The following is a 12,949-nucleotide window of genomic DNA, read 5'->3' as shown; positions in this document are numbered from 1 at the left end:
TATTATGTACAAAAATTTGTTGAGCTCTCAAAACTGGACGAGACAAGCTACAATTTGGAAACATTAAAATTAAATTATGGAACCGCGGGAAGAGTCGATACAACGATCTGCTACGAATATAAATATATTTTTTGAGTAAATATACATTTTTGAAGCGTTTTGCTCCTCTTCAGTCACTGGTATTTTATCCACAGCGCACAAATACGGTATTTATAATATTTAAAAGCAGGTTTTGTAACAACCATAGATATCGTAGGTTGCTTTAGTCCAAAGTTAGAATCTTTTTAAATGCATTCCTGATGACTACCGGCAGCAAGGAAATGGAGAGTTTATGGTAACATTCCTTCATTTGATTTAGTAAAAAACCAAATTATTAGAAGGTCAACTATAGGCACTGGGGTCCACATATTTAGTACTTAGGGGCTTAAACAGTTTTGGTTCGATTTAGACAATTTTTGGCCACAAGGTGGCATATTCACGCAAAGTTTTATCCCGATACAGTCATTGTTGCTTGATATGCATAGTGGAAAGTGAAAGAATCAGATGGAATTGAAAATGGTGTTATATGGAAAATAGGCGTGGTTGTAGTCCAATTTCGCCCATTTTCGCACTATAATATAGAAATATGAAAAGAACGTTATGTACCGAATTTGGTTGAAATCGCTTAAGCAGATCTCAAGATATATGGTTTCACCAAAAAGTGGGCGGTGCCACGCCCATTGTCTAATTTTGAACGCGGTTCCTATAAAGTCATCTCATACCATCCCAGAAATATAATTTAATGTCTCTGGCATGTTTAGTGCTTGATTTATCGCGCTTTTAGTAGTTTTTAACAGTACCGTTATATGGGGAGTTGGCGGAGTTGCCACCCGATTTCAACTATTTTCACACTGTGGGTAGAGGTTCTAAAACCATTTGCTTCCAGTGAATTTTGTTATTATAGCATTAGCGGTTTAGGAGATATGCACATTAAACCTATTAGGGGCGATACCACGTCCACTTTAAACAAAAAATTTTAACTGCAGATGCCCCTGTGTACCAAATAACAGTCTTGTATCTTATTGCGGAGCTTAGTTATGGCAATTTATTTGTTTTTGATTAATGGCATTTTGTGGGCGTGGCAGTGATCCTATTACGCCCATCTGCAATACCAACCGTCTCACGTCCGCGGTCTTTATTATTTTGATGTTATTTTAAGACTAAATATAATTAATTTCTTAACTCTAAATTAAACCTAAGTCCGTGCCGGGTCACGTTGCCTAAAGTTACCGCGTCAGCAGTTGCTCGGACGCGCGGTTTCGGTTCAAGTTACTGACCGATGGTGAGAATTGGCTGACCGTGTGAACTGCTGTGTTAACTCCTCCCCTCTTAAATATGATCATCCTCGATCATCAATAGAAAGGTAAATCGGTAAATTTTATATGATTTGGAAAATTGTTATTTGCTACCGGCGGGAAAACTCCTTGACTAATATTTGGGTTTTTTGTCTCTTTTTCGATATAGTTTATTTTAATATTTCTTCTTCGTACCAAGGTTAGTAGTATAATGGTTGTAATTAAAGCTACCGATGTCAGACTGCCAATAGATAACGTAGATTTCTTGAGGAAATTTATTCGTTTGATGTTAGTTAGGTGTAACTCTTTTAGAGCTCCCAATGATAGTAATTCGATTCGTTCTTTTTCCCGTGGGGCTGGTTGCAAAATTGCGGGAATTGCTTCAATTGATTTTACTTCAATATTGCCAAATATTTGATTGTTAATTTTGATTGTTGTGTTGTAGAATATTACAACATGGGTTCCATTTACTTCTTTAGTTGTCCCATTGCTTCTATCTTTCCATTGAATTGATTTAGTAGTATTATTCCTGTTTTGATTTCTTCTACTGTTGGCACTTGATTCCCGTTTGAAAATGTACATGTTGAATTTAGACTTTTTACTATTCTACTTATACATTCATCATTACTTAAATCTATTAAATTTGTTTCTTTACAAATTGCTAGTTCATTAATATTTTCACAATCATTTTTAATTCCGTATATTTTATTTCTTCCTTTTAGAATTTCTTTATAATCGGTTTTGATTATAACATTATTTTCTTTTTTAACCGGTCTTATAATTATTCTTTTAAATGTTTCGCATAATGTTAATGGAATTTTTATTATGTACAAGATAGTCATTTCTTTACTTAATACATTTATTTTTGAAAATTTTAATGCTTCTTCGGCATTTTTAAAAGACATTTTTTCTTCTTTTAGCTTCTTTATGGAAAGTTTAATTTCGTCATTGCTTAAAATTATTGACTTTACTATATTCTTCTTTGCCCATTGAATGGCATACTTTATATTAATTAATTCCTCTTTTATCAATCTGATTCTATTCTGTAGATTTATCATGATTTCTGTTATAATGTCTTCGTCTTTTTTTTATAGTATTTAGCATTTTATTGACAATATTTGTTATATTATTTATGCGTTTTTCAAATAAATTGTTAATAAATATTTGATTATTATTATTTTGGTTTAGATTATTCAAATTATCATTTATGATATTAAGATCATTGTGATCAGGAGATCCGGCTGTATATTTCCATGCCGTTCCTAGTATGTCAATTGATCTTCTTCTTTTGCTGTTTTCTACGGGTTTTAGGGTGTTAAGGATTTCGAATGTTTGGGTGGTTTCGTGTTGTAGGATAGGATAAAGGAAATTATCTTTAGGGATTTGAGTCGTTATTTCGTCATAAGTTTGTCTTAAGAAATGTTCGTAACGGTCTAGGCCAATGAGGTGTATCTGTCTTAGGGTACCGTAATGTATTTTTGCATTTCCGTTGTCTATTGTAACAAGTTGAGCCTTACTGTAATCCAAAATTTTTACATCTGCTTGTAAAGATGTAATTGCAGTGGAAATAATTATAAATTTTAATGAATCCATTTTTCCGAAAAGAGATAGTTCAAGTTTTTATTAGGGATTTTGTGGCTAAAGGTTTATTTTTGGTTGTTAAGTGTATTGATGAATTGTATTCTTGCACCGATTTGAATAATAGTTTTTCGAATGTGATTCCTATGTTGTTCGCTTTTAAGCATCTCATTATTTCGGAAAGTGTGCTATGGAATCTTTCAACTTGTCCGTTGCTGGTGCTACTGTAGGGTGGTGTGGTATAAACATGATAGACATTTGGTCTTTGAGTAAGGTTGATATTGTGGCAGAATTAAGGGATTTTTCGTTATCTACTATAACTTGTTTTGGTATACCGAAAGCGATAATTAATTCTCGTATTGGGTTTTTAATATGTTCTATTGCTTTAGACTGTATAATTTTGACTTTTTGTATTTGGAAAATTTATCAATGGGCGTGAGTATTAGCCTTTTTTCTGTCGAGTTAATGTCGATATGTACACTTTCTCCTGGAAACTTCGGAATGGGAGTGTTTTGTATCTGTGGTTTTGGAGGATGTCTGTCATATTTATGTTCGCAACATGTGGAACATTGTCTAACTATTTTTTCAATTTTAGAATGCATACTTGGAAAGTAAAATTTCTGTAATATTTGTGTTTTATTTTCGCGACTATTTCTATGTGCTCTTTGATGTTCCCTAATAATTATTTCTTCCTGTTCTGTGTGTGACACGATATCCTGTAGTAGAGATTGTGTAAAATATTTGCAAAGTGAAGTGGGTATATTTCTTGAATTTTCCCCATTAAGCTTTCTGTGGTGTATAGTCCATTGACTAATGCTGGGTCAAGGTGTCGTTTGAATATGTCTGTAATGTCCTGTGTTGAATAGTCTCGTTTGGTAATGGTGTGTCTGTGAAAACTGGGAAATGGTATTTCGAACGTATAGTTGTCTTCGACACCAAGTAATATGAATAGCCGGTTTTTGAAGGCATTTATTGGTGCTTCTGTGGCTGGGATAAGCCGATGTGCGGAACTTTCGTCGCTATGGTCAGTAGTCGTTAGAGTATTAACGTCAGTCTGTGGAGGTCTCGATAGCGCGTCGGCTACCACGTTTGTCTTTCCTGGTATGTACTTCATTTCATAATTGTACTCTTCAAGGATGCATTTCCATCTTTTCATTTTTCCGTTATAGTTTTTATTACTCAATGCATAGGTTAAGGGTTGGTGATCTGTGAAAATTATTACTTTGGGTGAACCATACAAATAACTTCTGAAACTATTAAGTGCCCATATTATCGCCAGCATTTCTTTTTCATTTGCTGCTTAATTTACTTCGGTTTTACTTAGGGAACGAGTTATGAATGCTATGGGTTTGCCTGATTGTTCTAAAACTGCTCCGAGAGCATAATTAGATGCATCGGTGGTAAAGTGGAAGTCTTGATTAAAGTCAGGATATGCCAGTATTACTTCTTTTGAAACAAGTGAGGATTTTATTTTGTTGAAGGCTTCTAGTGCTGCGTTATTGAGTATTATCTGCTTTTTACTGGATGCATTTTTTAAAATGCGTCCATCCTCCCCTTTTAAGAGCGAAGTAAGGGGTTTTGCTAACTTAGCATAATCCCTTATGAAGTGGCGATAATAGCCGGAAAGGCCAAGGAAAGATCTTAAGTCTTTCAAAGTTTTCGGACATGGGAATTTTTGTATAGCTTCAACTTTTGAAGGGTTAGTTTTTACACCATTTGGTGAAATGATGAAGCCTAGAAATTCGACTTCATTTCGGAAGAATTCGCATTTGTCAAGTTGCACTTTCATATTTGCTTCTTTGAGAGTGTGAAATATTTGTTCAATATTTTGGAGATGGCTTTCTTCGTTTTGACCGAAAACTATATATAATATTATGTCATCGATGTAGACATAGCAAATTTCATCTATATAGGTTCTTAGAATATCATATAAGGCCCTTTGAACTTTTGAAGGCACGTTTTTCAGCCCAAATGGGAGTCGTGTAAACTCATATTTGCCATTATTGACAGAAAATGCTGTTTTCTCGATGTCGGTTCTTTTAAAGGAATTTGGTGGAATTTGCTTTTTAGATCCAATACGGCAAAGTATTTATTATTCCCTAATTGCGCAATGATTTCATTTATTTCGGGTATGGAGTATTTGTCGAAAATAGTGACATTAATTAATTTCCTATAATCAATTACGAGTCTAAATTTTTTTTCGCCGGAAGCGTCTAGTTTTTTTGGGACAACCCACACAGGTGAGTTGTATGGAGAACGTGATGGTCTTATTATCCCATCTTTGAGTAAGGTTTGGATTTCTTTAGTAACAAACTCTCTCATGCCAATAGGATATGGGTAATATCTAGTGTAAAGGGGTGTATTTAAAGAAGTTCTGATTTCCCCTACTACCGTGGTAGTGTAAGTCAGTCTTTCATTTGGATCGGAAAATAACTGAGAATATTTATTTGTAAGTTTATGAATATGAAATTTCTGAGAACGTGTCATATGTTCTGTTCTAATGTCAATATTTATTAGCGTAGGAGAAAGTTTCTGCTTGATTTTTATTTCTTTACCATTGCCGAACCTAATTATGTCATCGCGAATGTTTATAGTAGCATTGAGGTATTTGAGGCTATCGTTTCCGATAATACCATCAAAAGATTTCAGTCCTGGTAGAGTGAAAAATTTCAAATTCGAATTATCTATGTGGGCTAGATTAAGTATGGTATGATGAGTAATTTGGATTTTTCCTGCTATGGAATTTGCAAAAAAGGTTCTTCATTCGGAATGGGTTTAGCTACAAGCTCTGGTTGTATGTAATTTTTGCTTGATCCTGTATCTATAAGTATTTTTAAAAATTTTCCGTTCTTCGTTCTAAATTCTATATATGGTAACGAAGAACTTTTATTCCTAAAACTGGACGCGGGAGTCCGAAAGGTCGTGGGTGCTGTGGCCTAGCAGGAGGTTTATATGTTGGCCGAAAATTTGGAGAATTGCGATGATTAAAAGAATGCTGTGGCCGTTGCTGCGGCAAGAAGTTCTGTTTAGGTAAATATGGTTTAGGAATATAAGCCAATTGTGGATAGAACTCGTTGGTTACTTTCCTAGGTGGAAGAGGTGGCTTAATGTCTTGGGCTTTCTTAATATGGGAATTATTATTGATAGCGTAATGCGAACGAAATTTCTGATTTTCCAACTTAAGGCATAGGTGAAGGGTTTGAGGGAGGTCTACGGGTAACCTCATGCCAAGGAGTCTTGGCAAGTCACCATTAAGTCCTCGAATAAAAGTGTCAAGGGCTTTGTCACGATATGTTCGTGTAAGTAAATGCATGGATTCAGCAATGACTTCCATGCAACCAAGTTTATTAAGAATAAGAGATAGGTGGGAATATACCCTTTGGTAGAATTCCTGAATGGTATAGCTACCTTGAACTAATGATGTCATTTGGTACTCTAAGGTACCTATGTCCCTTTTATCCGCGTAATGGAGAGTAAGACATTTTGAAATAGCCTTCCACTCCAAAGGTGTGTTATATGATTCAAGAGCAATGTCTGCGTTGCCCACCATTTTGTTTCTTATAACGTTAAGAATACCATAGTATTTTGGCGATCCTCTTTGAGGTTCGTATATTTCTAGTATTCGGTCTACGCTCTTCTTCCATGAATTGAATTCGCCTGAATTCCCGGAAAGTTCGCGAAGGCATCTTACCACATCGGGGATTTTGTCTAGTTCGCTTATGTTGTTTGTTAATGTGGTCTATGGTGACGTCCGTTGTGTTTGAAAAGTTTGCATTCGGATTAAGGGTCCCTCTTGTCTTAAAATATTTGTGACTACGCCACTTATAATGTTTGTCAATTGTTCTAGATTCATTGCCTGCAGTAGGTGCGTTCAGCACACTAGGTCTATTGGGATTGGTTGGCATATTTTGTTAGATATTTGCAATGATTTTATTTTATTTTGGTTAGGTGTCGCAGAGTTGGACTCTAGTTATTTAGAACCGGAGAGTCCCCCGTTAGGTAGTGAGTCGCGGTTCTTTTTTATTCTTGTAAGTTTTTTCCTGTACGAGCCTTTTTTTTATTTTGATTTGTAATTTATAATTCTCTGGAGGGTCCCTTGGGTGGTGAATCGCAGAGAATTTTATTTTAATAAGCTGGAGGGTTCCCCCGAAGCTGGTGAATCGCAGCTTCGATTTTTATTATTATTTTTTTTTATTGGCTGTACGAGCCTATTATTATTTATATGTATTAATTAGGGTTAGTAAATATACAAGTTTTAGATTTTAATTTAATTAATAGTAATTCGCAAAACATACATTTTAAATTCTTAAAAATTTTTCTTTACATATTTTTTTCTTCTCAGTTTGTCTTATTTAAATGCTTAGAAAATTTTAACGGAATACCTTTTAAATTCTTAAAATTTTTCCTTTAAATATTTTTTCTTTTCCAGTTTTTCTCTTACTTTGTTTTATTTAAATGCTTAGAAAATTTCTTAATATTAGGTGCTTACTTATTACTAGCCTCCTGGCGCATGGGGTGTCCTCCCGTTCTTCTTTACTACTAAGGTTCCCTCGTTGCGCACGTATAGAGGGTGCGTTTTCTTCCTACTGGATCCTAACGCGTGGTTGACGAACCAGCTCGTTTGGTCCGGGTGCCTTGGTGTCTTTATTTCTCGGCCGTCGTTCCACGGGCGATTCAGATATTATCACAACACGATTCTAACACCGCACTTAGACGCAAACTTCAGCTGGTCCCTGCTCGGGCACCAGTTAAGTTTTTTATTTATTGAATTGTTTTTTAAAAATAGCGGACTCGCGTCCGCGGTCTTTATTATTTTGATGTTATTTTCAGACTAAATATAATTAATTTCTTAACTCTAAATTAAACCTAAGTCCGTGCCGGGTCACGTTGCCTAAAGTTACCGCGTCAGCAGTTGATCGGACGCGCGTGTGAAGTCGTCAACTTAATATCGCTGATGCAGCGTCAGCAATTGGTCGGTTTCGGTTCAAGTTATTGACCGATGGTGAGAATTGGCTGACCGTGTGAACTGCTGTGTTAACTTATATATATAACCCTATATCTAACTCGATTAGTTTTAGGTGATACAAACCACCGTTAGGTGAACAAAACTATTATACTCTATAGCAACAGGTTGCGAGAGTATAAAAATATATTATCAGCGTGACAAGATTAATCGATTTAGGCATGTCCGTCCGTCTGTATATACGCGAACTAGCCCTTCAGTTTTTGAGATATCGTTCTGAAATTTTTCACACGGTCTTTTCTCCCCAGGAAGGAAACAATATCGGATCACTATAGTATATAGCTGCCATACAAACTGAGCGATCAAAATTAAGTTGTTGTATGGAAACTTTTGTATTTGTGAAAAGAAGGTGTAGAAGGTTAACGCAGAAAAAATTATTATAATAGAAGTGAAGAAATTTAATTATATTTTTATATATTAACATTGAGGGCAGGGCAATTGAAAATAAAAAGGATAACATTGCTAACTGGAGTACCTCAAGCATATTATGTAGTATTGTTTGTCAATTTAAAGAACGTTAACTAATTGTAAATAGGAAAAGTAGTGCAATCAGAAAACGGAAAAGAACATATTATACGTTCTCTGGTGTAAGTATGTGCATACTGTTAGTCAGCCGACTACTTTAGCTACATACATATAAGGACTGTGACTCGTCAACATGCTAAGGTAGCCGTCCGTACAATGAAAAATGCCAGAAAACCAGTTTTGACGAACGAACAGAGAACGTATGAACTGCAAATACAAAACTCAGCAAAACCAAGGTACTTTTAACACATTTATACTGCAAAGTGCAGTTCATTATCGACATAATAAGAAAGCGTGGATGACAACAACTTTATTTAAGGAATGGGTTCAAATACTAAATGATTCCATGGCAGCTAATAATCGAATGATATTGTTATTCATATACAATTGTACGGTGCGTAATAGTTACCCTCTTCTTAGCCACGTGAAAATTGAGTTTTTGTCACCCAACACCACATCCAAGCTGCAGCCCCTTAACATGGGTATCATAAAAGACTTTAAATCATTATACCGCAAGGAAATGGTTATTAATTTGGTTAACAGCATTAATGAAAAAAAGTTTAATTCCACAATATTAACACCTATACTTGTACAAATAGCTTATAAAGCGTGCAAAAATATAAGCATATTGTGTATTCAAAACTGCTTCCGTGCTTGCGGTTTCAGTAAAATATTAAACAATGATTCATTGGAGGTAATTTTGATAAAATATTGGAATAAGTTTCGCTTATAAATAATGAAAGTGACTAGAGTGTTAATTCCTTAATTATTGACAACAATCAGTTTGGAGAACGAAATAGAAAAACTAAGAGAAAACAAGTAAGAAAGGGCTAAGTTCGGATGTAACCGAACATTTTATACTCTCGCAAAGTCAAATGGTATACTCGTTTTAGATTTCATTGTGGTGTATAAAAATACCAAGCAATCGAAAATTACAGACTTCTTTAACGCTTGAGTTTTTGATTTTATGTTTCTGTTTATTATAATCTCACAACATGTTGCTACAGAATATAATATATATATAATTTTGTTCACCTAACGGTTGTTTGTATCACCTAAAACTAATCGAGTTAGATATAGAGTTATATATAAATAAATGATGAGGATGAAGAGACGAGTTGAAATCCGGGTGACTGTCTTTCCGTCCGTCCGTCCGTCCGTCCGTGCAAGCTGTAACTTAAGTAACTTAAGAGATATCTTTATGAAACTTGGTACACATGTTTCTTGGTACCGTAAGGCGGTTGGTATTGCAGATGGGCGTTATAGGGCCACTGCCACGCCCACAAAATTCCAATAATCAAAAACGAATAAATTGCCAAACCTAAGCTCCACAATAATTTACAAGACTGTTATTTGGTATACATTTTTTTTAAAGTAGGCGTGGTCCCGCCCCTAATAGGTTTAATGTGCATATCTGCTAAACCGCTAAAGCTATAATAACACTGAAAACAAATGTTTTGAGCACATCTATCGACAGTGTAACATCGGGTGACAACTCCGCCCATTCCCCATATAACGGTACTGTTTAAAACTACTAAAAGCGCAATAAATCAAGCACCAAGCACGCCAGAGACATTCAATTTTATCTCTGGGATGGTATTAGATGACTTTATAGGAACCGCGTTCAAAATTATACAGTAGGTGGCACCGCCCACTTCTAATCTAACAAATCCATATCTTTTTGTAAATATTCCAATACCATAGTAATGTATATAATTTGTATACATCAAAAAGTAAAGATTTTAATATACATGTATAATATTTTAATATACATGTATAATATTTTAATATACATGTATAATATTTTAATATACATGTATAATATATTCTGAAATTTTACTTAAAATCTTTTGATTGAAAATTGGGATTTTTTCCGATATTGTGTCAATATAGGAACAAATAAATATTTTAAATAAACAAAATATATATATATAGTGTCTTTGGGACAAAAGAAGGTAAGTTTACAACAAATTACGTGAAAGAATTCATTTGTTTGTGCAAGATAAAAGTAAAAAAAACCTAAAAATTGGTAGTAAAAATATGTTTTGTTGGCCGCAAAAAGTGGTTAAAAACAAATTATTTGCAAATTTTTACAGACGATTCAAACATGAAATATTTAATAAAAAATATAGCGTTATAAAGAAACAAGTCGCACCACATAACTGGTATATACAACTTGTATTTTGATTTATTCATTTCGCATAGACTTTTATACTTATATGTATGTGCATACATATGTATGATATTGTTCTTTACGTTTTTGCTTTTAAATCAATATTCAAACATTGATTACAATTTATTATATTTAGAAGCTGTAGATAAAGGAATATTTACGTAAAAAAATCAATTACATTCATTTCATCAAAGTAAATAATTATTGGATTTCATAAAAAAAACAAAATATAGATGACCGCTGATTATACAGTGTCTGCAAGTATTTCCATTTATTTTCATACAAACAAATTTTCGGATTAACTAAAATTATTGTGATTGCTAATACATAAGCTGTGTCTAAATAAAGTGAGGTAGCTCCTTAAAACCCATTGGACCATCCAAAGTACATATGTACCTATATACATATGTATGGTAAAATGTATGTATGTACATACCTTGTACTTGTATAAAAAGGGCAGCTGATTCGGTCAGCAAAAGTCTGATGGAATAATATTTCAACTTTATATACATATATATGTATATATAGTATGTACGAATGGACCATACATTATATTTAATATACCACATACATACATATACCTCATGCAGTCTAGCATTTAGGTACTTCGGTACACACTGCCTTTGGTACTCCCAATGTGCCACCCATTACCACGGTTTTCGCAATGCAACTAAAAGTAACCGGCCAATTTATGCACAAACAAATCAATGCACATACATATGCAATGACCACACATCACCGCACACCTATAATTAGACGCATATTGAGTCATAAACATATTTGTTCGAGTTACTGATATCGATAAGTATGTACGCATGTAAGTATATGTTGTTGTACTGTTTGCTTTAACAGGTTGTTTTTGCGACTTTGCAATGAGCGCACACTAAATTAACACATCCTACAATTTATGTGTGTGTGCGCACGCTATTGTAGATATGTGTGTTGACATGTTAATATAAAATTTACTTTTGTGCACATTGTTTCGATTCACCCGCATTTACGTAAGGTTAAACCGATTTATCACAGAGCAATTGCCGGTCAAATACTCTTTCGTGGAGACTTACCGCAGAGTAGAATGAACACATCTAATGCCACACGATATAAAACGCGTTTGTTGTGATCCATTTTGATGGTTTTCGAAGCGTGCTCGTTGGATGATTCCCCCGTACACCCAGCGCCTAGGCGTACTTCAACGTTGTTGTTATTTAAATGTGCGATTGCCACTGTAGTTGATGGGGCAACAGTAGTTTTGCTGTGATAGCCGTTGCTGCAGCTGCAATTTATACCACAAATTTCGTTACAATTGTGATTCGGATTTCGATAGCGGTTTTCCACGTCACGCGATTTTACCAACAACAAAGATGACGACGACACGTCTGCACTATTTTTTCTTTCTGGCCGATGCAGCGATGTCACCTCGATAGCAGCTGATTCGTTACTCATTTCGTTGGCAGATTTGTGGTACTTTAAAATAGCTAAAGATGGACGTTGAACGTTACCGACGCGATGTTGACTCTCTGCTTATATTAACGATGAGAGAATATGCCATGAAAAAGCTCACTCCGAGCTAGTCTGCGTTGCGTTTTCTTATCCAATACACAAATCGTATACAAACATTAAACGAATTTAGAGAGCGAGAGCAATAACGAACGCGTCTTTTGGAAAACTTGAGTACATTAAAAACTAATGAGCTATCCGAAAGCGAACACGTTTTTCACTTTATACATATAATTATGTTTAATGTTTATCAATTTCGTTTTGACAACGATTGCTCTTGTTGTTTATTCCACTGCATATTCTGTTGGTTTACTACGCGCTAAGATTTACTCCGAATTTGGACCTACGTAGATTTTTAGTTTGTTTCGATGAGATTCTAGTAATCAAAGCTTTCTACACTCTAAGAAATCACCTCTCGATAATGTGGCGTTAGCGAACCGAACCGTATTTTTAACTTAAAACGAATATAACGATTTTATTACAAAGGCGATTTTCCAATACATATTCTGCAAAGAGAGTTAAATATGTTCAATGTAATTATGCTGTCTTAATTATTAGGTATACAAGTGAGGTAGACTGAGTTCCAGCGAGACCAAACTTTATATAAGACTTCGCTCAATTTACAGATTATATGAATAATAATATATATAATAAAATAAATACATTATAATGTCAACGTGAGGTGATAAGGCAGATCCCTAAAATAATCAGAACCTGTAATGAAATTTCTCCCCAATAACAGAGTACCACAAAAAAGTTAATACACCTTCAAAATGAAGTTATTATTTATATTTTATAGGAAAGCACAATTATGTACAA

At 34.5% G+C, this 12,949-nt stretch overlaps 1 protein-coding gene across 2 annotated transcripts in view; it reads right to left on the bottom strand.

The window, feature by feature from the left end:
- Nucleotides 1-12,092, bottom strand: part of wun (wunen) — a 65,166-nt gene extending 53,074 nt beyond the window's left edge. The window contains exon 1 of one of the 2 annotated variants that reach the window (XM_070109136.1): nucleotides 11,698-12,092. In XM_070109136.1, coding sequence (XP_069965237.1) covers nucleotides 11,698-12,076 — 379 coding nt within the window. In that variant the 5' untranslated portion in view covers nucleotides 12,077-12,092. The remainder of the gene's footprint in view (nucleotides 1-11,697) is intronic. The other variant, XM_070109135.1, reaches the window with a different exon arrangement.
- Nucleotides 12,093-12,949: the final 857 nt, after the last annotated feature.

The sequence above is a fragment of the Bactrocera oleae genome, chromosome 4 (genome assembly GCF_042242935.1).
Source record: "Bactrocera oleae isolate idBacOlea1 chromosome 4, idBacOlea1, whole genome shotgun sequence".
NCBI classification, from domain to species: Eukaryota; Metazoa; Arthropoda; class Insecta; order Diptera; family Tephritidae; genus Bactrocera; species Bactrocera oleae.
Note: the sequence above shows the minus strand (reverse complement) of the source record. Positions and strands in the feature narration are given on the sequence as shown.